The sequence below is a fragment of the Centrocercus urophasianus genome, unplaced genomic scaffold (genome assembly GCF_019232065.1).
Source record: "Centrocercus urophasianus isolate 14NV4802_14NV808 unplaced genomic scaffold, USGS_Curo_1.0 seq_10, whole genome shotgun sequence".
Lineage (NCBI taxonomy): Eukaryota > Metazoa > Chordata > Aves > Galliformes > Phasianidae > Centrocercus > Centrocercus urophasianus.
Genome location: NW_024884142.1, coordinates 53,867,526 through 53,889,835, shown reverse-complemented (window position 1 = coordinate 53,889,835; position 22,310 = coordinate 53,867,526). Strand labels below are relative to the sequence as shown.

The following is a 22,310-nucleotide window of genomic DNA, read 5'->3' as shown; positions in this document are numbered from 1 at the left end:
TTAGAATACTGTGAGGATTAATAAGCTAAAATTAACAAAGTGCTTGAAAAATGAAAATTTTCAACACTCTGAGAGTCACGCAATAATACCCTGCCAGCTGCTAGATGTCAACAACAAGGCAAAAGCAAAAGAGATTTTGCTTTAAATCTCTGCCTTCATGTAACTCAGGTGGAAATAGTTTGTCCACATTTATTTACAGTTGTGTAACTGCTCAGCATAACCCTGATTAATGCCTTTTCATACATACCCTGCTACACAGAGGTTATTCAACCATACCTCGTGCCAAACTTTGGCAGATTTTACTGTACAGAAGAGAAGTGATTGACTTTCTCCAGTCACTGACTGTTCCACTCCTAAAAATCATTCCCAGGGAATTTTACAGTGGGAGTGATTCATTCCCTCCAAGAGGGTGCCAAAGCCTTGTGGCAGTATTTTGGAGCTGCCTGTGGTCATGTCATTTGACCTTCCACATGGCAACACTGTGTTGCTGCTGCTTAGCCACTTGACTGGCAATAAACTCGTTCTGGAAAAGCAATGAGCTGAAATATTTTTTAAAAATACAGTATAACTGTGGAAAAACAAACAGCAGAGCAGCTAAACTTGCTTCAAGCTCATGCTAAGGAAATTAAACAAATGTTTGTATAGTAAGAAAAAAAAAAAGAGAGAGAATTGGTGTAGAATTCTTATGACTGTAGAGAAAAAAATTAACTCTTTTTTAAGATGGCATAGAAATTTAAGGAATAAACAGCAGAGAAGGAGCAAGAATGGAAAACTGTATTTTCCAAGATGGTCCCATGTGTGTTCACAGTACATCTACAGAGTGCTGAAGCAGGAGGCAGAAGCGTTAGTAGGTGTGAAAACCCATCGAAGTGTGTGAGTTGCTGTCAGAGTTGGGCAACTTTATTTTATTTTTCCAGCAAGTGGGCTTTTGCCAAAAAAGCTGTCATTTCTGGGTAGCTGACACTGTTGAAATCACTTCTAATTTGTAAATAGTTTTGATTTTATAGAAAGTAAAGAAGAAATACAAAGTGGGCAAAGTGAGGGATGATGGCAGTTGGGATATGCTTTAACAAGTTTTCATGAGGAATAGTTTTTGTCTGGGAGGATCAGAGAAGTAAATGGGGAAAGAAACTATTTAAAAAATGATGGTAATTATTTTTTAAAAAACAGAAGACTGCAAAGTGAAAGTTTTGCTCCTCCTCCTTCTCAGCACTGCCTTGGCCCATTTGTCCAGCCCCCAGCACTGGTCCTGCCCCTGTGACAGTGGCACTTGTAGGAGTCCTCGATGAAGACAATTTGGGACAAACTTTTTTTTCCTCTCCTTTTCTTTCCCCCTTGCAAACTCAGTGAGTTGAACTGGTGGGTGCAGAGGTCTGACCATGGTCAGAGCCAGGTAAGCAGCAAGACCTGCAGGTAGGAACTGGGAAGGCATGGGAGGCAGAGCTGCTCAAGAAGAGTTGCTTTTAGAGGTGGCAAGCTCTTTTTCAGCTCTTAATCTATGAAATATCTACCAGTCATTTATGCAAAATATAACTGCTTCAAGAAGAGAATCAGTGGTTTAAATTCTCACATGAGAAGCGTCTCTTCTGTTTTTCAAGAAATAATCCGCTTCTGATTTTAACCTTTGCAAGCTTACTCAGAAGCAAAGTGCCTCAGTTGACCTATTTCAACTATGTTTCAGGGGATAGTTTCAGTGCCTCTGTAAAGCTAATTTGGAAACCACAGCTGCTCCAGAAAACTTTTCTCCATTCAGCATCTTTCAGGTACTGTCGAGCCCAGAGAGAAGGAAAAGGCGGGGGCTGGCTCTGTCTGTGCTTGTGTCACTGTCTGAGCCTTGCTATGCAATGAAGGAGAAGTTCCTGCCTGTTCTTCTAGCCCTTTTGGAGTTGGAAGACCTGTATGTCCCTTAAGAAAAGAAGGAAAGTCAGAAGGAAAGGGAAGTTAACTTGCTGCTTGCAATAGCAAACACCAGCTCCTTGTGCCTTGCACAGTACTTCCCTATTGTTTTCAGAGCATTTCATAAGCCTCTTATAAGCTAAGATTCAACACATTTTGCAAACAAAAGTAAAACTACACCGGAAGACATGTTCGACATAACCTATTCATGTAGTTCTTTGCAAATTGCAAAGTTTTGTTTGCCTAAATACTCTTAATCTTGCTGTGGGGCATGGTCTTCCTGGTGCTGCAAAGCCGTCCTTGTGAGAAATCAATGCAATTTATTTTTATTCTGTCACAGGAAGCTTTTTTGAACTCTGAGGAGGTGAATATTACTTGTTAGCTTCCTGAGGACTCCCACAGTCTTGCTAGGCCATCTGTGAGGAAGGTGTGCTGGTGTTCCAGGTTCCTGAATGTTGTTGGCTCTTTCCTGATCTTTTGAATACCTGATATCTGATGGTTTGCATGGTGTGAATATGCTAGAAAAGCAGTGTCACAGAGCAATCGTATTGTTGTCTGTGCAGGGTGACTGGTTATCAGTGTGAAGATCTATGATTTCTAGTTTCTATTTTCACTCATTACCCAATTTACTTCAGCAGGAAGCTATGCAAGCGCAAGAGGACATGCTGAGGCTGGGTGTCAAGGCGAGCTCAGAGATAAGGTGTATGTTTGAAATTGCCTTGGAATACTGTTAAGTTGGCTTTCACAGCGACTGCTTTTGCAGCATTAATGTGAATATGCTGGAGCTGTGCTCTGGTCTTTCACTGGGAAAAGAACATTTGTGGCTCTGAACAACACCTGGGACTATTAACAGTGTAGCAGTAAATTCAAAGAAATATTCATCTCCTCACAGGAGCACTTGTTGTCTACTGTGTGTTGTGTAATACAGAATGTTTCCCAAGAAGGGTGGTTTAATGAGCTCTTACTAGCACTTGACAAACACTCCTGTTTGCTTCCTGCTAGATGCACATGCTGCAAATTAAAAGACTGTTTATGCTCTAAAATGGGACAGCCTTAAATGCTCTTCGTAGTGCTTTTCTACTGATAGTGCATTCTGTTCTGCTTTGCTAAATGCTGCTATGACTTAATCCCTATGAAGTCAATGGCCCAAAGTTGTTTTTTTTTCTGGTGTAAACTCTGTTAAACCTTGTGGAGCTGCACCCTCTGACTCTGTGGCAATACATGGACATGAATTATGATGTTACCCATCCTTTTGAATCCTGTAGACTTATAATACAGTAAGCAAGGAGGTTTATTAATAATGATAAAGTTTGAGACACGCACATGCCTTTGGCACATTTAAAATACATCAAATGGCAGATGTTGTTGTATGTTTCATAGAGGTAAAATAGATTCGGTAATTATAAAAACAAACTGTCTAAGCCAGCCACAAATTCTTGCTAAACTGTTAAATTACTTTTTTTTTTTTTCTTTTTCTTTTTTTCTTTTTTTTCTTTCTTTTTTTTTCTTGCTGGTTTTGTGTCTGAGATGGAGCTGAGATGGAGAAGAAAAATCTAAGGTGGTGCATTTGGCCAACTCCATTTGTTGTCCTGCTCTGCTAGGTGCAGATAACCACTGAACAGTAGCACAGCAATCAGGAGAGCTGCTGGCAGCACCCTGCATGTCCAACAGCAAGAATCTATTTAAGAGGATGTCAAGGAATCTGCACTTGGGAAATGCATGCATTCTGGTAACAATTTGAGAAGCCAGTGCAAAGTGTTAAGATTAAAACTGGAAAGCCTGCACTGTTGTCTGGCTGGCAGATAATTGTATGGAGAAAGTTTAGTAAGCTAAACAACTTCATAAAAACATATTCAAATTCAGGGGGTAATCAGGCATTGCTACAGAAGCATAGGCAGTTATTTCCTACTATGTTGCTAATTTGTACCTCTTATTGATAACTGAATTGACAAGTGAGTCAAATTGCTTTGTTTCCTGACCAACAGTTAACCAACAAAGGAACTCCCAGGGGATCTAAAAGATTCTGCTCTAATTTCAAAGTGGATGTTTCTGCTGATATTTAAGGGGAAAAAAAAGAAGAAAAGAACATAAAGCAGCCTACAGAAAGTCACACTTGCAGAAGTAGGTGGCTGACTGGAGCTAAGCCACTGTTCAGCACGTGGCTTAACATAGTTCAAGCTGTATGGTATAAGAATATTTGCACAAACATGCTGGCTTTTTATAAACATGAAAATGTGCAATGGTTGAACAAGAAGCATCTCTTTTCTCACTGAAGAATGAGAACAAAGGAGACTTATACTAGTTGAGTATTTCACAGAATCACAGAATTGTAGGGGTTGGAAGGGACCTCCAGAGATCATCGAGTCCAACCCCCCTGCCAAAGCAGGTTCCCTACAGTAGGTCGCACAGGTAGGCATCCAGGCAGGTCTTGAACATCTCCAGAGAAGGAGACTCCACCACCTCCCTGGGCAGCCTGTTCCAGTGCTCCGTCACCTCACTGTAAAGAAGTTCTTGCGCACATTTGTGCAGAACTTCCTATGCTGCAGTGTCTGGCTGTTTCCCCTTGTCCTGTCTCACCACTGAAAAGAGTCCTTTTCAGACTCTTGCCTGAAGAATGAGCTTCTCTCTTTCTACGCTTTATGAGATCTGCAATAAGAACAACTCTGGTTCTGCTGCCCTTTGGCAAGCATATAGAGAACCTGCTGATGTTTCAACAGTTTTCTCTCTGAAACCAAAACATCTGGATGAGAGAGGCTGCGAGTAGAGCCTTCTTGTCTGGCCAATAACTGCAAGTCTTGTTTGGTAACAATTCGTCTTGTCGGTGACAGGCATCTATTAATCACGTTTTGAAGAACACTATCTAGGAAGACTGGTGTTATGACAGCTGCATTATAATCTTCTTTCCAGATTTAACATCTTGAATGTATTATTGAATGATGTTTCTAGCTAAACCAAAGAGTCAGCTTAACTGAGAACATGCCTTCCAGCCAGTTATGAAATACTTACGACAACCAAGTGATAGAAGCCAATATATCTTGCAGAAAGAAAAATGTTCTGAATGGTAAAATTGAGTGCATTTTTGGTATGTTTTTCTTATTTGTTTAGTTTTCATTTTCTAGAATCTTAATTTACTAGTACTAGTAGAGTCAAGTTGTGTTAATTTAGCAAGAGTTTGAAAGTTAGCATCTGAACATATGCTAAAGTCATTGTGAAGAACTTGAAAATTTCCTAACCTGGAGAGGAAGAGGCTTTTATTTGGTAATAAATTTAATATTTCACTACCTTCTGAAATGTTGGTTAAAGCAGCAGAAAAGCACAGTTAATAACCAAAGTTATTGCCTTACAAAAGTGTTTTGAATTTAATCCAGCAGTGGAATCTGAGCACTTAAGTAGTAATACTTGCCTGTGAGTACCAACTGCAGGGAAACAACTAAACTGGCACTATGCAGTAGTTAAACACTTAGCTCTATTCAGTAATTTTAGCTGGAATTTATGTTACATGAATAATTCCGTAATTCTGTAAAACTTAACTGGAGATTAATAAGAATATACACTTTGGATCCCTGGTACTGAAATACTGACCTTACTGTTTTACATTCACTTCCTAGTGGTGATGAGAGGCTGGAGAGCAGCCCTCCGGAAAGATATGTAGGGGTTCTAGTGGGGGTCAAATTGAACACGAGGCAGCAATGTGCCCTGGGAGGACAAAGGACCAGCCGAGAGCCCCTTACATCCTGGTCTTAGGGGATAATATGAGCCAAAGAACTCAAAGATCTGATTCTAAGATAAGCAAGACATAGGAGTTATTCATGATAAAAATAGTGAACCCAAAACTTTCTCCTGCAAAATTTGAATGCCTTCTTCAACAAAGATTGAGAGGCTATGTCTTGAAAGCTGTCCTATAATTACTTGGGATTAACTGTTACTTTTTGAAAGGTATTCGTTGTAGCCATTTAGAAAGAAAAACGGATACAGAAGGAAATGCTTGCATACCTATCTTCTTAACTTCACTACAAAAGAGTAAATACACTGTTGAAAACTTGAAATACATTTAGTTGTATCAGACCAAGATAAATAGCGCAAGCATTCTACCTGCCAGGCTTAGTTATTTAACTGAGGTTATGAGTGCTACTCTCCAAGGGAGCATTGTTAGAGTTCAACGCACTGATATTTTGTGTCTCTAGGCAATGCTGGAATGCTTTACTCACCACTCCCTGTTTTTCAATGAGTCAAGGAATAAAGACCACCAAGACTTTGTACCTTTCTGAGATTTAGCTCAGGCTTTAATATTGGTTTAAGAAATATTTGTTATTTTCTCTTGTAAATCTACTTTTCTCTTAATAGTAACATTGTTTAGAATTATATGGGAATTAAAACCTTATGATAATTAACTGATCGGTCTGGAGAATTCACATAGCAATGAAGAATGCAGCTTTCCATACTGTGCTTAAGTTTATTGCCCAAATATATTTTATTTCCACCCTAACCACTAGCTACTCTCTGTAGCATAAGTCTAGGATGGAGAATATCTTACATGCTAAAGGTTGGCTGTGTTGTTTGTTACAGGCAGTTTCTAGAGAGCTAGTAAAAATACTGAATGCAGTATTTCCCAGAGAATAGGATTCTCTGTAATTCCTTATAATTTTGGATTCTAGCCTTTTCAAGCTTAAATCTTATACTTTTATTCTTATACCTAAGTTTATATTCAGTTTATTGCTATTTGCAATGTATATGTGAAACCACCAGACAGCTCCAGAGTTTAAAGATGCTGCTAATTGGTCTGATTGGGAATCTGGATATCTGTCTTTTACAGACTAGACCAAGGCTATCCTAATTGGTAGAAGCTTTGTGTGTGCATGTGTTTTTACATCTGAAACATCTATCTGCTGGAGATAAAAATCCTCAATCAAGAGAATGGGAAATGAGAGCACCATTTCCTTCCCGAGTGCTAGAGAACTACAACCAGATAAGTCTGCAGCAGAAAAAAAAGTTAGAGTTAAAAACAAGCATCTAAGGTGCAATCAGCAAGCAACTGAGGTGCAGGACGCAGGATGCACCTCACCTATTTGCACTTGTGATATAAACATTATCTTAGTCTTTGATGAGCTTTGTCAGAATCCTTATGAACCATCACTAATGAAACAAAGTAATTTCTGTGCTGTGCTAACAGATAGTTGTCTATGTATGTGCCTGTGTAGCTGTAGTTAGTTTTCACATGCTATAGTAGCGCTTTAGCTTTCACGTACTATATTGATGCTACATTAATGATAGAAACAGAGAATGGAACAGAATTTCCAGACTCACAGAATCCAGTCCTCTGCTAGTTGAGGCTTTCAACAACCTTGTTCATGGAGTTGTTCTATTGATGGTTGTTCTATCCTATTTTAAAATAGGGTGGTCTATTAGCATCCTGGATAAGCCTGTCAGAAGTTCATTCGTGTGATGTTTAAATGCCCATCTTCTCATTATTCTTTGCATAGGCAAATTCCTGGACAGCGTTATAACTGATCCAGGCCCGACCATTGCTTAGGTAGCTTTAACTCAAAGCTTTATGGTTTTACCCTTTTCTCCACACTCTCATGCTTTTCATTTGTGTTTCCAACTGATGAACCGCAGCTTATAGAAGGAATTGTTCTTATGAGTACTTAAAATTTTGTCCTGCACAGATTCATTCTGAGACTGTGACTCTATGTTCAAGGTCATTTTGCACCTTCTGTATGGTAGTCTAGTAATGTTTTTAATGATATGTATTAAGTTTGATTGATCAGTGTGTTTAATTGCAGTAATTCCTATTGTAATTTCTGCTAGCCAGTTCTCCCGTGGTTTGGTTCCTATTTTCTTCCGTTTTATGAAATGATATCCCTTGAGACATTGTAAAGGTGTAAAGGTGTTTTAATTTTATTTATTTATTTATTTACTTAAGCTTAGATTTCTGGTTGTGAAAGCCTTTGGTGTGTTACTAGGAAGGTCACTTCCTACAGCTGAGTCCCCCAACATTTTTACTCCTTTTAACATAGGTATTGCTTGTTGTTCAAGAAATTATCATCCTCTCTTCTCCATCAGCATCTGGGTCATTATGAAAATGGTTTCCTGTGTCATTTTTTCCTGCTGAAGGTAGACAGGTTTAAACCTGGTATGAGACCAGGTTTACCTGGCAAGCAAGCAAGACACCAGAAAGGACTCAAAGGATTAACTACTGTTAACAAGCAACTCACCTTAGCTGAGACAGAGCTGGGTTCAGATACCTGCCTGAATCTGACAGAGCAGGAGACTTTATCACTGCCCTGCACCACAGATCAATATCCTGATGTCAAACTATTTCTTTTTGCTCTGTGGAATTTCTTTCTCAGCATTTTGGTTGGGGAGGAAAAAAAAAAAAAAAAAAAAAAAAAAAAGCATAAAACAAAAGAACAGTTTCATTCTGATGCAAAGCAAAGATTTTTGAAATATGGGAAAATTTTGGGAATATGGCAAAATGGAAAACCAATTTTCCATATGGCTTTTATGGCTTTATTTTTATCAAGGTCAGGGCTGCCTGTGACTGTCAAAAGTGCCTCTTCATTTGCAGGGAGTAGTTATCAAGTGATGCTCAGAACTGCTGCTGCTGCTAAGAGCTGAAAATGACGCCCCTGCACCGCTCTTAGTATGTCTTGAAGTGAGAGAATGGGTGCATTTAATTTTGCTGTGTTACCTTCTCTTGTTGATTTAGAATGATTTTTTTTTTTTTTTTTTTTTTTTTTTTTTTTGCAGTTTATTGTTATCAATAGAGTGGCAGATGGAAACACACCCTCTTCTTGTAGTTTGAAAAAGGGGCTGGTTACACCACCTACATAGTGCTTGACACTTGATAACACTTGACATGCTTAAGACGAGTATTTCTCTTTTTGAAATTGGTGAGAAAAATCTAAACGTGTTTCAAAGTATTACAAACAAGAATTATAAAAGAAGCAGAATTCTCAGTTTGTACTTTTTCCCTGTGGTAATTTTGCCTTTGTTTGCAGTCAGTGGCTGAAGTGGTAACAGCAGCACCGAGTAGAAAGTAATTAAGTCTTCTTTGTTAATTGAACAAGAAAAGGAGATTAGTAGCATTTGAATTTGTTGATGACTTCTTTATGGTAAATGAATTGCTGGATGTTGATATTTTCCAATTGGTTTCCTTTGGTTTCTTGGCTAGGAACATAGCATGAGTTATTACTGTCTCACATATCTGTTGGAGGATGTTTCCATTGTACCTCATCACTGACAAATATTTGAATGTCTTCTATATTGACCACTTTTACATGTTTCACCACAGAGACGTGGAAGAGGCATTTCTGTAGGTGTACAGAGCTCTCAGATGTGCTGTATTTTTATCTTTCTCATTGATTCTCCCATCTGTTCACGCCATGCCCACTTTAAACCAAATAATTAGTAATGAAAAACATGACTTAGCAAGTATATTTTCTTTCAGTTTTTAGTGGTTGCGTTATCATTTCTTTCTCTTCGCTATTTGTCTTGAGTGATTCAGAGTCATGTATCTACCTGCCAGAGAGACACAGTATTGCAGAGGTAATGGCAGTGGGGAGGAAGTTCATTTGGAACATTTGCATTTGTTGGTCCAAAGCCTGATACACACAGCGCACTTCCTCCTTTGGTGATGATGTTGGTAGTTGGAGGTGATCATCGGGTTCTTAATGCTTGATCATTCATCACTGGAAAGCAAGCATAGGGCTTGTTGTGCATGTCATATGTTGTAGTTAACCTTTTCACACAATGGCATTTTGTCCCTGTGCTTTTCTGAGGATATTATCATTTATCTGAGGTTGCTACTTAGCTTACTCACAGTAAGCTGACTTGTATTTTGGCATCTGGAGGTTCTCCTGTTTGCTAAATAGGAAGCAGCTATCTTTCTGAGATATCTGTCCTTCTCACATGGAAGGGATATACATTTGAACTCACTGTATGTGAGCATCTACATGTGTAAATAGAACAGAGGGATGTTCATTCAGCATCATGTGAGAAAAATTATGTTAAAATATTGAAAACAAATTTCATTTAACTCAGCAACGTTATCAGATGCTTTCTTTTTCCAGAAAGGTTTATTACAACCATATCAATAGGATAAATCTAATATACTACGGTAGTGGTATTGTATAGGCAGAACTAGTAATGAGATACTCCCCATTACTGTTCTGGACATCTCCTAGGCAATATAGTTCCAGCAAAGCAGTCATTCTTTTTCTTTTCTAACTAGTTAGTAATGTAGTTGTACTAAGTAACATAGAGGTGGCTAAGAGGAAAGCACCATTGCCAAGAAGTGGCAATTTGATCTTTTGTTTAGATAATTTTTAGGAATATATACCTACTTGCATACTTTTCTTTGTTAATTTTCAGTGAAGATCCAAAATGTTATTTACTGAAACAATTTTTATACTTGTGTGGCTATAACATTGATCTGAATGCTGTACACACTCTCTGTGGTTATGTTGCTATCCTGAAAGAACAGTAGCTACCACAGCCTGCAAGGTAACAGTTTTACATTACAGTTTTTGAACATCTTTGCTATATGAATCCTGTGGTACAGCTCGATCCATATGTAAAAGTTTAAAGAAGATTCAGTTTTATGGGTTGCCTTATTATTCCTGTTTCATTTAGTAAAACAAGAGAGAATTTCGGTATTCTGCTTGTGTTCTTAAGCTTTGCACTTGAAATTTCACATTCTTTAAGGCAGTGTATATTTTCTTTACCCTTTTACTTATTTTTTTAGCTATGCAGCTGATGTTGATGCTTCTCTGCTCTTTGGGAATAGTTCAGTGATGTGTAGGAACGAATCCAGAGGAAGTCTGCTTCCACAGTAAAAGGAGAAAAGGGAGACAGGATATGGATGCTAAACTGATCAACAAGCCATGCTTCCTTCCTTCCCTCTCTGTGTTAGTTTGGCATACAGTGTACAGTAGGATGTCCTTTTTCTCTTTGGATCCTTTCCATGTACTTTTAAAATTTACTATTTAAAATGGCATTTAATATTGCTTACTCTTAACTCTAATCAGTTTTTACGCCAATAGCAAATGCTATGAAAATGGTCAAGACAATATAAATCAACCTCTGACAGTCCAGGAGACTACGAGAAGAAGAAGAAGAAAAAAAAAAAAAAAAGACAAGAGTGAAGGGAAGAAAAGATAGATTATATGGAAAAAGTGATACAATATTTTGCTGCCTGCTTTGGCTGTTGTCATGATGATTTGTTCTGTTCTTGGGATCTACTGATTGTTTTACCTTATTGTCGTTTTTTTATATTCATGCTTTTGCTTCATTGCTTACGGACGTTAGTTTCACTTATTTCCTGTTTTGTAAAGGACTGATACGTTGTGGCCAGCAGGGTAAGGGAGGTGATTATTTTCCTCTATTCTGCACTCATGGAGCCCCATCTGGAGTACTGTGTCCAAGTCTCAGTCCCCCAGCACAGAAAGGATGGGGAGCTGTTGGAGCAGATCCAGAAGAGGCCATGAAGATGATCAGAGGGCTGGAGCACCTCTCCCAGGAAGAAAGGCTAAGGGAGTTGGGTTTGTTCAGCTTGAAGAAGAGAAGGCTCCAGGGAGACCTCATTATGACCTTCCTGTGCTTAAAGAGAGCTTATAAGCAGAATGGAGAGTGACATGGTCTGGTAATGTCAGGACAAGGGAGAATGGCTTTAAATTAAAAGAGGGAATTTTTAGGTTAGATTTTAGGAGGAAATTTTTTACTCAGAGGGTGGTGAGATACTGGAACAGACTGCCCAGTGGGTGCCTCCCACCCTTGGAGGTGCTCAAGGCCAGGTTGAATGGAGCCCTGGGCAGCCTGCTTATGACAGAGGTGTTGGAACTAGATGACTTTTAAGGTCTTTTCCAAACTATGCCATTCTATGATTAGTGGTCACTTTGTTAATCAAGGAAAGGATATGAGTTTCCCAGTGATATCCAGTTTGACATCAGGTAGCTCTCTGATGAGAAAAACAGACAATCTCAGCTGCATGCTGTGTGAAGGTAGGGGAAAATAATGGCACTGAAAGACAGAAGACAAGTAAAAAGAGCCCAAATGGCAAATAAAGTCAATGAATGTTTTAGGAGTTGGCTTACTTTTTGTGAATCCAGGAGCTGACAGTGACTGAAGTCAGTGGTCATTCATGTGACCCATGTACAAAAGGGAGGCTCAATATGACTTTAGAATTCCAGAAGGCAGAAGAAAATAATTCATGCGTGGTGGAGGAAGAAGAGTAAAAGCGGCTCCATGTTAAGTTCTTAATGAAGATGTGTGACTGGTGAAGCTGTGTAAAATGTGTTGTTTCTGCAAAGGTGGCTTAGGGTCTGAGATATCAGAAGCTACACCTGACTCCAGATGGAAAAGGCACAAGATACTGAGAGGAGAAAAGAGATGGGACACTGGTCCTAAGTGGGAAAAGACAGAGTAGTCAAGTCTTCGGTGTCTGAGTGTAAAGTGTCAACCTTGACACTGAGCTTGAGAAAAGTGGTGCTATTTCAGGTCTAAAATTCCCACCTCCTTCTTTGCTTGAGTTTATGAATCCTTGCTAACAAGAACTATTTGATCGGGACAGGCCAGCAACAAGTCCTGTCCTCAACCAATTTGAAGCCAGAAAGCAACGATATTGCTGAGCTGGCTGGGGAAGGGAAGTCTGGTTGATAGCTCTCCATCAAATCAAGGATGCAGAGGATACAACAACTGCCTCATAGTAAAAATAAAAACAGCAGAAAAAGCCCCACTTCAGGATTTAAACACCCAGGTGGAGAGAAAATCACATTGCTTCTAGTTCTCAGGATTTTATTACAAGATAAATAATACTTTTGCCAATTAGTTTTTGAAGTCAGTGTTTAAATGAGAATCTTAGCTTTCATATAAAAATATATATGCAGCATTTGTAGGTGTTGAGGAAAACTTTGAAAATGTGGTGTGAGATATATCCTAGAGGATTACATGACAGAAAACAGGACTTGGGTTGATAATACTGCTGATCAAAAAACAGAAGAATTTGTTTCCCTTCTAATAGTTTTTTTAATAAAGAATTCACTGCACATTTTAAGCAACCAGTTGAGGAACCATAAAGAGAAAATTACTATTTTTATATGAATGTTCAGTGTTGTTTGATGGATCTTGAGTTTATACATAAGTGAGGTACAGCCTCTCAATAAGTAGAATAGGACATTCCCTACTACTCTGTTTTTTCTTTTTTCCAGATGCCCTGCACTTGAAATCCAAATTTATTAAAATTGGTTAACTGATAGTAACAGGATGAAGTTTCGTCAGTATTATAAACTGTAGTGCTTGTTCCAAGGCAAAATTCTCTTTTTAAATCTATAAAGGATTCAGGACTAAGTCATGTCAAATAGCATGTTCATCCAAGGAGAACTATTGAGAGCATCCTCATTGGTTGTCTTAGCACAGTGTGCTGATTATAAATAAAGCTACTTTAGAAAGCATGCTGCTAGCAAGAATGTGAGGCTTGTTTTTGTAGATTAGAGATGCATATTGCTTCAGATGGTTCTTACATGTCCAGCTCATTGTTTTAAAAGCAGAATTTTCAGACAGAGCTTCTCTTGACTTTGTCCTCTTCTGTTATTTTCCATATGGCAGGGGGGGTGAGTGGCAAATCTTGTATTCCTTCTCTTGCTCTATAAAAATTCTGCTAGGCACTAAAAGTGTCTGCAGATAAAAGCAGATACTTTTCCTGTTCCTCTCCTGTAACCCTCTAAATTACTTGTTTTCTCTCAAATGCAGATTTTAATAATGTGCCCGATGTCACATCCAGCTTGAAAAGGAGCAGTACGGATGGCACTCTGGACCAAGTACCACAGAGGGAGAAGACTGATCCACCTTTCAGGGTAAGAATATACCTGACGTAAGAATCCTTAAAAGTGAAAAAGTAGAGATATCTCATTGTTAACACAGTGTTTTGAGGGGGCAGAAAATTAATATAATGGCACTAAGTTGGAAAAAGATGCACGCATATTAGCTGTATTTAGTATTTTGCTGTCTGCTGGCAGGTCAGCATCTCTGGAATAGCTGCTGCATCTCCAAAAGCATTGTGATAGGGGCAAATGGCAAAGAGATGAAGACTTGTCAAATTCCTCTTTCTGTGTTGCTTGAACCCACTTCTCCAGAGAACAATGAAACTAGTACAGCTTTTTAACTGATTCAGTTAATTCTTAGTTTTTTTTCTTTGCTGATACTATTAGGACTTGTTGAGATTGCATTGACCAAAGCAACACTTACGTAACATGAATAATTTCAACTGACCTGCAAACTTTGAGAGATGCAGTTCTGCAGATCCTAGTGATTTCTGCTGTCTTATTTGAAGAACCTTTATGCATCTGCAAATATTATTTAACTTCAGCTGAAATAATGGATGCTCATGCCTTTTCTCAGTTAGGGCTTTGGAGAATGATGTAGGAACCCTCACAGTTAGTGTCTGTCTTTGAATGCATTGGTCTTCAGAGAGCAATTTTTACCCTTTTTCCTCCGCATCTGTCAAACTGCAGTCTGTGTCCAGCCCAAGTACATGTTGTTTTGAACTCCCCAGGTGCTAGCATGGGTAGCTTTCGTGTCTGTGGACTTTATGAGGCATTGCCATTCTGACAGCAGAATTGGTTTTGTTGCTTCTGTTGGTGAGTTGGTTGTACCTCAAATTAAATGTGTGATAACACTTATGTTACACAATTATATAACAGAAAAGAAGTTTATATGGTTCAGGAACGTATTACTGGTTGTATGGAATATTTAGATAGGCAGGCAGAGGTAAGAGAGGAACAGTAGAAAGCCAGAGATGAAGCAAAATGTAAAATCTCAGAAGACCAAAGTGAGGAAGATGTGTTTTGCCTCTAGCCATACCGTACCCAGAGGAACTGATTGTCTTTTATGTTTGCAGTCCGTTTGTATTCTCCTTCAGTCAAATACAGATGACTTTATGCAGTTTTCTGTGAGAGTAAGGAGAAGCTTGGTGATTTGGGGCCGTTAGCTCATCTCTTTTTTCACAGGGGATTCCCATGGAGATAATCTCTATCTTGTGTTCCACTGTGATTATGCTTCCAAAACGTCTTTGCAACCATAAAGAAAAAATCCTAGGGGGATTGTTCTCCCCTTAGGATGCATTTGGCGGTGACAGTGCAGATTTCTCTGCTGTCCTGTTCTAGGGCATCTGCAGTGTGTTGCAGTCAGAGCCAAAACACCTTCCACTTTTGTGAGAACCCAGGCGAGGTGACACCTATGCAGCACTTGGCTGTGTGAGCAGGCTGGTGCTTGGCCACATCACCGCTGCATCCCTAGTGCTGCAAGGTGCCTTGCTTGCCTGGGGTGCGTGCCACCCCCAGTGTGCCATGCAGGTAGGGGGACTGAGCACCCATCCTGCTGGAGGGGAGGAGGCTCTGCAGATTCAGTATTGCTTTAGCAGAGAAACAAAGGCTTTGTTTGTCAGTCACCCCTGATTGTCTGTCAAATGCAGCAAATTATAGGAAACTAGGGAGTGTTCAGCTGGATTTAAATACACGGAGAACAATTCTTTCAGAGCAGTTTTTGCTAAATTCGCTCTGATGCTCTGAATTATGTGCTATGGTTGTAGTTTGAAAAGAAAAAGGGGGAAAACAGATAGGTCTGTTCCCTGACCTCTCTCCAGCTGAAAAACAATCACATCCATCAGCATTAATGGCTTGTGCACAATTTGTTGGAGTAAATGCCCAGACCATGCGGCAGTTCGCTCCTTGGGTTGGTGTGCAGGTCTGCTAGTGTCATTTCATTAAAAACTATTTGAAGTTGTCCTAGTTTTCTAGGCGCAAGGGGGGAGAGATGGCTCAGCAAATCAAAAGCTGTCTGACTTGAACTGCAGCTGTAAATGAGTCTGTGACAGCTCTACAATTTCTGCAAATGGTTTGTAATTGACTGCCGCTTTTCTGTTGGAGAGTGCCTATTACTGTCAGAGCTTTTGTCTGACCCTTCTGATTTCTCCAATAAATGGAGAATTAAAAACCTCGCAGTAAATTTAGGAAGCAGTATATACTGTACGTGCCTCAGTAATTGGCTATAAAAAAAATTAAAATGTTTTCTGTTTTTATAGCTGTGATTTGGGACTGCTCACCAGATGAACAATAGCTATTGCTAATAAAAGCTAGTTTGAGGAAATTGTGTAGCCTCAAAAAGCACAGCATCTGGATTTGTTTTGTTGATTTTTTTTTCTCCCATCCCCTTTGCCTTCTGTTTCCTGCGTGTGCTAACTTGATCCATGGAAGTGGGAGAACGTAGGGCAGACACCTTGGTGTTATGCAGAGTATGGGGGAGAGCAGATCTGTAGCCACAGCTTCGTGGAGAGGACGTTGGTGGTGCTGAGAGGTACTGAGCACAGCCTGGAACAACAGGCAGCTTGGGATTATTTTAGGAGAGAAACAGCCAGACATGCTCATTTCCCAGCTGACAACAGCTGTAGATGTAATTCTGTGGCTCTGAGAGAGCAGGCTCCTTTGAAGTTTGGTTGTTTTCTGTCCCATAACATGTAAGTAATTAAAAAACAATCTTAAATGGTTGCATGTGTGAGTTCTGGATTTTAATGCTTTTATTCGCAATGTTTTTGACTGTTTTTCACTATTATTCTCTTCATCTTATACCAAGCTAAGATTAAACATTATCTTAACTAAAACATACAGGAAGGCATTTCCCTAGTAATTTCAAATAAAAATGTCTTTTGTTGCATGCGTACTACATTCAAATGTGTGCTCATTTGTTCTTTCATTCATTTTTTTTGTAGTCCAAGAAATGAATGATTTTTAGAAAGCTCTGTTTGTCTTTCATCTGAGAGTTAACAAATGAATTAGGAAGATAGTAGAGGATTATTTCATTCCAGAAATGAAAACTGTTCCTCCAGTTATAAAATATTATTGAAAAGACATGGATGTCAAGAACTATCCATTCTAGATGCTCATTAGTTTTGTCAGCTCTGTACACTCTGGGATGCCCTGTTCGTACATTTACTGAAAACCTCCTTTGCTTCCTTCCTTCTATTTCATCTACCAAGAAAAGATGTTACAATTCAAACACACTCTGCTGCAGTGCATTTTCAAACTGTGTTAAAATACTGTTTATGTGGCATTGGCAAGTTGTCCCTGCAATTGTTGGTTGTGGAATACGTAGGCGTCCCGTTGACAGAAGAATGGAGGACCTTAGAAAATGTGGGGATTCAGTGTGCCTGTCAGTGCAATTAGGTTTAGTTGTGTTTAATCATTTTGCCAATTATTTGTCTGGGTTTCTGTTGCTCAGTTAAATCCTGATACGTTGACAGTTGTCAAGAATCAAACTGTCTGTGCACCTGGGTAGCATGAATGCAACTTTTCCTTTAGTTACTTGTGATTTCTAATTGTATTGGTTAGAAACGCTTTCTTTAACCCACGGTTTCCTCTAAATGAAGTTTAGTCATCTCTTACTTTGTATTTTCTATATTTTAAAAAATGTCTCCTTATGAAAGATAAGCATAGCTAAAAGGTGAAATTTTACAATATTTCTAACTCCTCTTCTAGGAGTTCACTTAAGATAGTTGTGCTTTGATTTTGGCTACTCTAAATATTTTATGTGTTGTAAGAGACAACTATTTGCCACTTCAAGTTAAATTTTAACAAAAGGAAAGAAGGATTTTCTTATAAATGCATCTGTGTGAAGGGGAAGATATGTTTTCATTTCAAATATTTTACAGATCGTGAAAAAAAAAACTTGGTATAAATTTAGTGCAAATATATGAAGTAACTCTATTGTGTTCTCATGCATGTAAAGAGTTGTATTTATAAGAAATATGGATAATTTAACACACATAAGCCCAGTACAAATAGCTAGTGTTGATAATAAATAAAAATAGACAGTGAATGCAGAATGAGTTTATGCTGGCATCTTTAAAAATTAACATTGCAGATGCAGAAACGGAATCTAGTGTGATGAGAAACTATGCACGTTAACAAGAATTTGCTTTCTGTAGAATGCCCAACATGTTTGACTTTGTAGCATTTTGGAAGTGGTGCTATATTGCTTTCAAATAATGAAGTAAAAGACTCTGGAAGTTGGTTATGGAGACTCTTACAGAAATTAGCTTTACTTTGCAAAACAAAAGTAGGAAAAATGTATTGCAACTACTTGTGCTTTTCAGAATCTGCTTTAGGTTGCTTGAATATTTTATATAATGCCAAGTGGTGCATCCCTTTGGTGCTTTTGAAGCTTGTGTTTTCTCTTTTATGTGATGCCAGTTTTGGACAGTCCTCCATTAGCCAAAGAGGAGCTTCAGCAGGTATAGTGAGAAACTGATGTTTCCATGAACTCTGAATATCAGATATCATGGTAGGAAATCTGATTTGGGCTTCTTTGCACCCAGTGTGTTCTTGGGCTGGCATTAAATTCTCGCCACTCAGCTCACACTGCTGATGTGCAAACTTGCCCATAAAGTTTGAGCATCTGGATTGTCAGACAGTGCCTGAGTGGTATAAATAGGAGTCAGAGTCAGAAGATAACACCTATCACAGTGAGCTTCCCAGAACAGTGCTTTCAACAAAGGCAAAACATGTATATCATGGTTTCAAAGTGGAAATCCTTGTGTTTTGCATTAGCTGATTTCACAGCAGCTGTTTCTGTAATAAAAATCATTGAGTACTGTAAAGAAATCACTGCATATATTGTTTTGGCCTCTTGAGTATACAGTATAGCCATATACTGGAGGGATGATCTTCATAAGTTGAACAGAAATTGTTTTCTCTTTAAGCTGTCTGAAACTGATGTGGAAAACCCTTCATTAGAAGCGACAGTAAAACCACCAAGTTCATTTGAAGAAAATAGTAAAAATGTTGAAGTACTATATATGGTGGTTAGGTTCAAAACTGAGAGTAAGAATGTGTATCCCATTGCTAGTCTGCTTCTACGTATTTTCTTCTGTTAAAGAAAACAGGATGATTTCCTTTTAGAGAGAGAAAGAGGGCAACTGTGACAGCTGCCGTGGAATAATGGAGGCTGAAGCAGTTAGTAATCATTACTCATACAGTCCCATCTTTGCAGAAAATTAACGTAATTGTTCACTGTTTATGAATGATTTGAATGATATTTCAACTTCCAGAAGAAATCAAGCGGATGATAGAAATGATATTTTCCTCTAGTTTATTACCTGGAAGTGATCTTTCCAATAGGTGCAGTGGGATAGTTGAGGACACTTACTCAAACCACATCAAACAGCCTTCTATAGGAACTGTCAGTGAATGTAATCCTATATATTCAGTTGTGGTGGTTTGTTTATTTTGATCTAGCAATGAAAACCATTCACTATCTTAGATTAAGTGAATACATCAGTATGAATGTGTTTGTAAGCAGTGGATGATTGCCTTAATGGACAGATATCAAGAAGTGTTTATTTTTCTCTAGTGAAGTTGAACAGTTTGCTAATAGGATTTTTGAATGGGAAAGTTGAAGATTTACCAAAATATACTGAGTTGGAAGGAAGATTTTCAATAATATTTTGCATAAAACATCAAAACCAAGAAGTAGAAATTGTGTTTTGATGGCATTTAGGATGGTGTTGTGTATGTATATTCAGTGTGTCTCTGATGATTTTCAGAGCCGTATCTCTCTAAGTTTAGTGTAAGTGGCAACCCTTCTTGGTAGTCAGGTAGCGATTCCTACCTCCAAAGTATCCCCAAAGAAGCATTAATATTCTAATAAAACTGAGAGAAACTAAAAAAAAAAAAAAAAAAAAAAAAGAAAGAAAGAAAAAGGAAAGTGTGTGTGAAGAGCAATTTTGTAAAGCAAAGAGTATAAAAATCTTGGAGGGCAAATGTTACTACTAATCCAGGAAACACCAGTTGTTGAGTTGAGCTCAATGACCAGAACCTCAATAGAGATCCCTCTGCGAGAAGTAAAGCAAGTTAAAAACTGGTAGTCCCAAGTGGCCCCAAACTTATTTTACGCATGGAAGCAATTACAGGTAAATGATGTTCATGGTTGTATCTTCTTACTAGCTCTATTTTGCTGTGCCCAGGCAGTTCCTACTTGCACAGCATGTCATTAATTGCAAGAGAGCTGTCTGCCTGAAGGTAGGCTCAACATCCACAGGACATTAAGGTTTTTCCCTTCATTTCAATCATGAGAACTTCAGCAGTTGATGAAACCCAAAAGTCTGGGGAGTAGTCTGCAATTAACATCCCTTCTAACGTTCTTTGTGTGAAAGGAATTTAACAGTGGTGAATGTAGTACTCCTTTCAAAATCACGTGTACTCCTCTTCAATCGAAGTGTCATTATCCTTAAAGTTGTGAGATGCATTGAGGGAGTCTGAGAGCTAGCGTGGGAGAACAGCAAGTTCCTCAGCACTGCTTTTTCTTGATTCATTTCTGCCTAGAGGGGACAGTTCTGTACTGAAAGGAGGCAGAAGCCCGTGGAGAGCTTCGTTAATTATTGCACTTCCCTTGCAGACAGCCTGGCTTGTAGGCAGCCCAAACAGAGCGGCTGGCTCCAGCAATGTGGAGCTGAAACCCTGTTGTCATTGAGGATCCTTTTCAGAGGGGAACTAGAAAGCAACACAAGTAAAATCATAGCCTGTTAGAAGTCTGTAAGACTTTCGCTAATTTCTTTAGATTTCAGTATTCTACTCCACCCCTTAGTAAAAGCACCAAACTTGATGCAGTAGATTGCAGAAGGCTTATTGTAAACATACTAGCGAGTGCTTGTTCCTAACCCTGGCCCTGGATTTTCACTTTTTTTTTTTTGTTTATCATATAGTTCTTTATTGCAACAGTATGTTAATTTGTGGATCACCTATAATTTCAATGCAGGTCTCGGCTAATGTAGTAGGGAGCATTGAAACCATAAAGCTTTAAGCATGAAAGGCACCATACCTACATTGATCCTGTAACCCAAACATTATTGCAAGCTCCAGATGGAGACCTGCATGCATACATACTGGAAATAAAAGGAAAAGGAGATTGTGCAGTTTTCGCATGTAGAGGTGTAAACTTGTGTTGCTGTGCTCTGAGCTATTACATACATTCTGTTGCTGGGGCCTGTGGAGGAGGTGGTGGTTGTTGTTTTTCCTCAGACCAAAGGAAACATCCTCTCAACAGTACTGTGACAGCTGTCAGTGTAAAACATGCAGATGGCTTTGATCAGGAAAAGAAATTGTGTTGTTGCTTGCAAATGAAAAACGCTGGTGAGAGATGAGTTATAATGCAGATTGTCTTTGTGGTCTGCTGGGAAAAAATCCATGCGGCTTACCTGCATCTGAAAAGAAGTGTGTGAGAACAGTACTGGTTCGTTGCCACAAGGTATGGTTAGCAGTGCCTCTGGAGATGCTTTTGACTTCACTGGCGAAGGACAGGAATCTTCATTAGCGTCATCCACCTTGGGTCTCCAAAGGCAACCCTGGTTGCCTGCAGTACAGGACACGATGGCAGTGTTTCACTTTGAAATCAAAGGTTGAGATACCTAACCGTACTTCTGACAGACTCAGGGAGCTGGGAAAACTCCCTGATACAGATTATTTATGTTTTCTTTTTTTTTTTTCCTCTTGTCATTTTTTTTTTTAAGACGAAGATACTGTTCCATTACAGAACTGACAATAACATGCATTTATTCCCTGTGTGATTCAGAAGCATTTAAGCACAATTTCAGCACATAACAGGTATGTGATGTGTCCAACAGTTAACCACAGGATATAAGATCACTTCAAAGTCACACAAAGTTGCAATACAGAATTTCAGACAGCAGCTGCATCCTGGGTACACACATACGTTTTGGTTAGGCTTTGATTCCTATTTTCTATCAGGAACATATAGGGCCAAAGGTAGATCTGAAATGCCAAAATTGAAAAAAAAATCCACTACCTGCAGGAAATTGCAAAATCAAGAATAAAGAAACTGAAAGGAAGGAAGAGGGAGGAGAATTATGAAATTATAGGATCAGTTGAGTCAGGAAACTGACAACAGCTTTTCACCTGTTTTCATTAGTTGCTGCCAACAGCACTATTGGTGTAGAGTTCAAGGGTCTGCCTCTGTCTTTACAGTGGGATTATTGCACCTCTGAACATTAAAGGTTCAACATGCCTAAAAAGGTAAAGGTTGCCCTCTCTGACTCTAAAGAAAGCACACTGCAAAAATTTATTGTGCAAGTTGAATGCAACTGCAAAGATAATGTCATAGTGGTTGCCATAGTTTCTAATTCAGCACTTGAAAAAGTTTTTGTATTCAGCACAAAACGCTTGGAATGAAAATGTTAAAAACAGTCTTTAAGATGCTTGAAATTAAAAAATTAAATAAGAATTAATTTTAAACACTTGGAGCATTAACTGTTTGCAGTTTTAAATGAAAGAAAATGTCTTCAATTTAGTCAACTATGCTTCAGAAATATATTTTAAAGACATTTTAAAACATGCTATTAGCATAATAAG

At 38.7% G+C, this 22,310-nt stretch overlaps 1 protein-coding gene across 5 annotated transcripts in view; it reads left to right on the top strand.

The window, feature by feature from the left end:
* TIAM2 (TIAM Rac1 associated GEF 2) overlaps positions 1-22,310 on the top strand; it is a 169,082-nt gene that overhangs the window by 124,695 nt on the left and 22,077 nt on the right. For 4 of the 5 annotated variants that reach the window (XM_042825794.1, XM_042825807.1, XM_042825801.1 and 1 more), the window contains one exon: positions 13,645-13,748. In XM_042825794.1, coding sequence (XP_042681728.1) covers positions 13,645-13,748 — 104 coding nt within the window. Of the gene's footprint in view, positions 1-1,315; positions 1,394-13,644; positions 13,749-22,310 lie in introns of those variants that run through there. The other variant, XM_042825816.1, reaches the window with a different exon arrangement.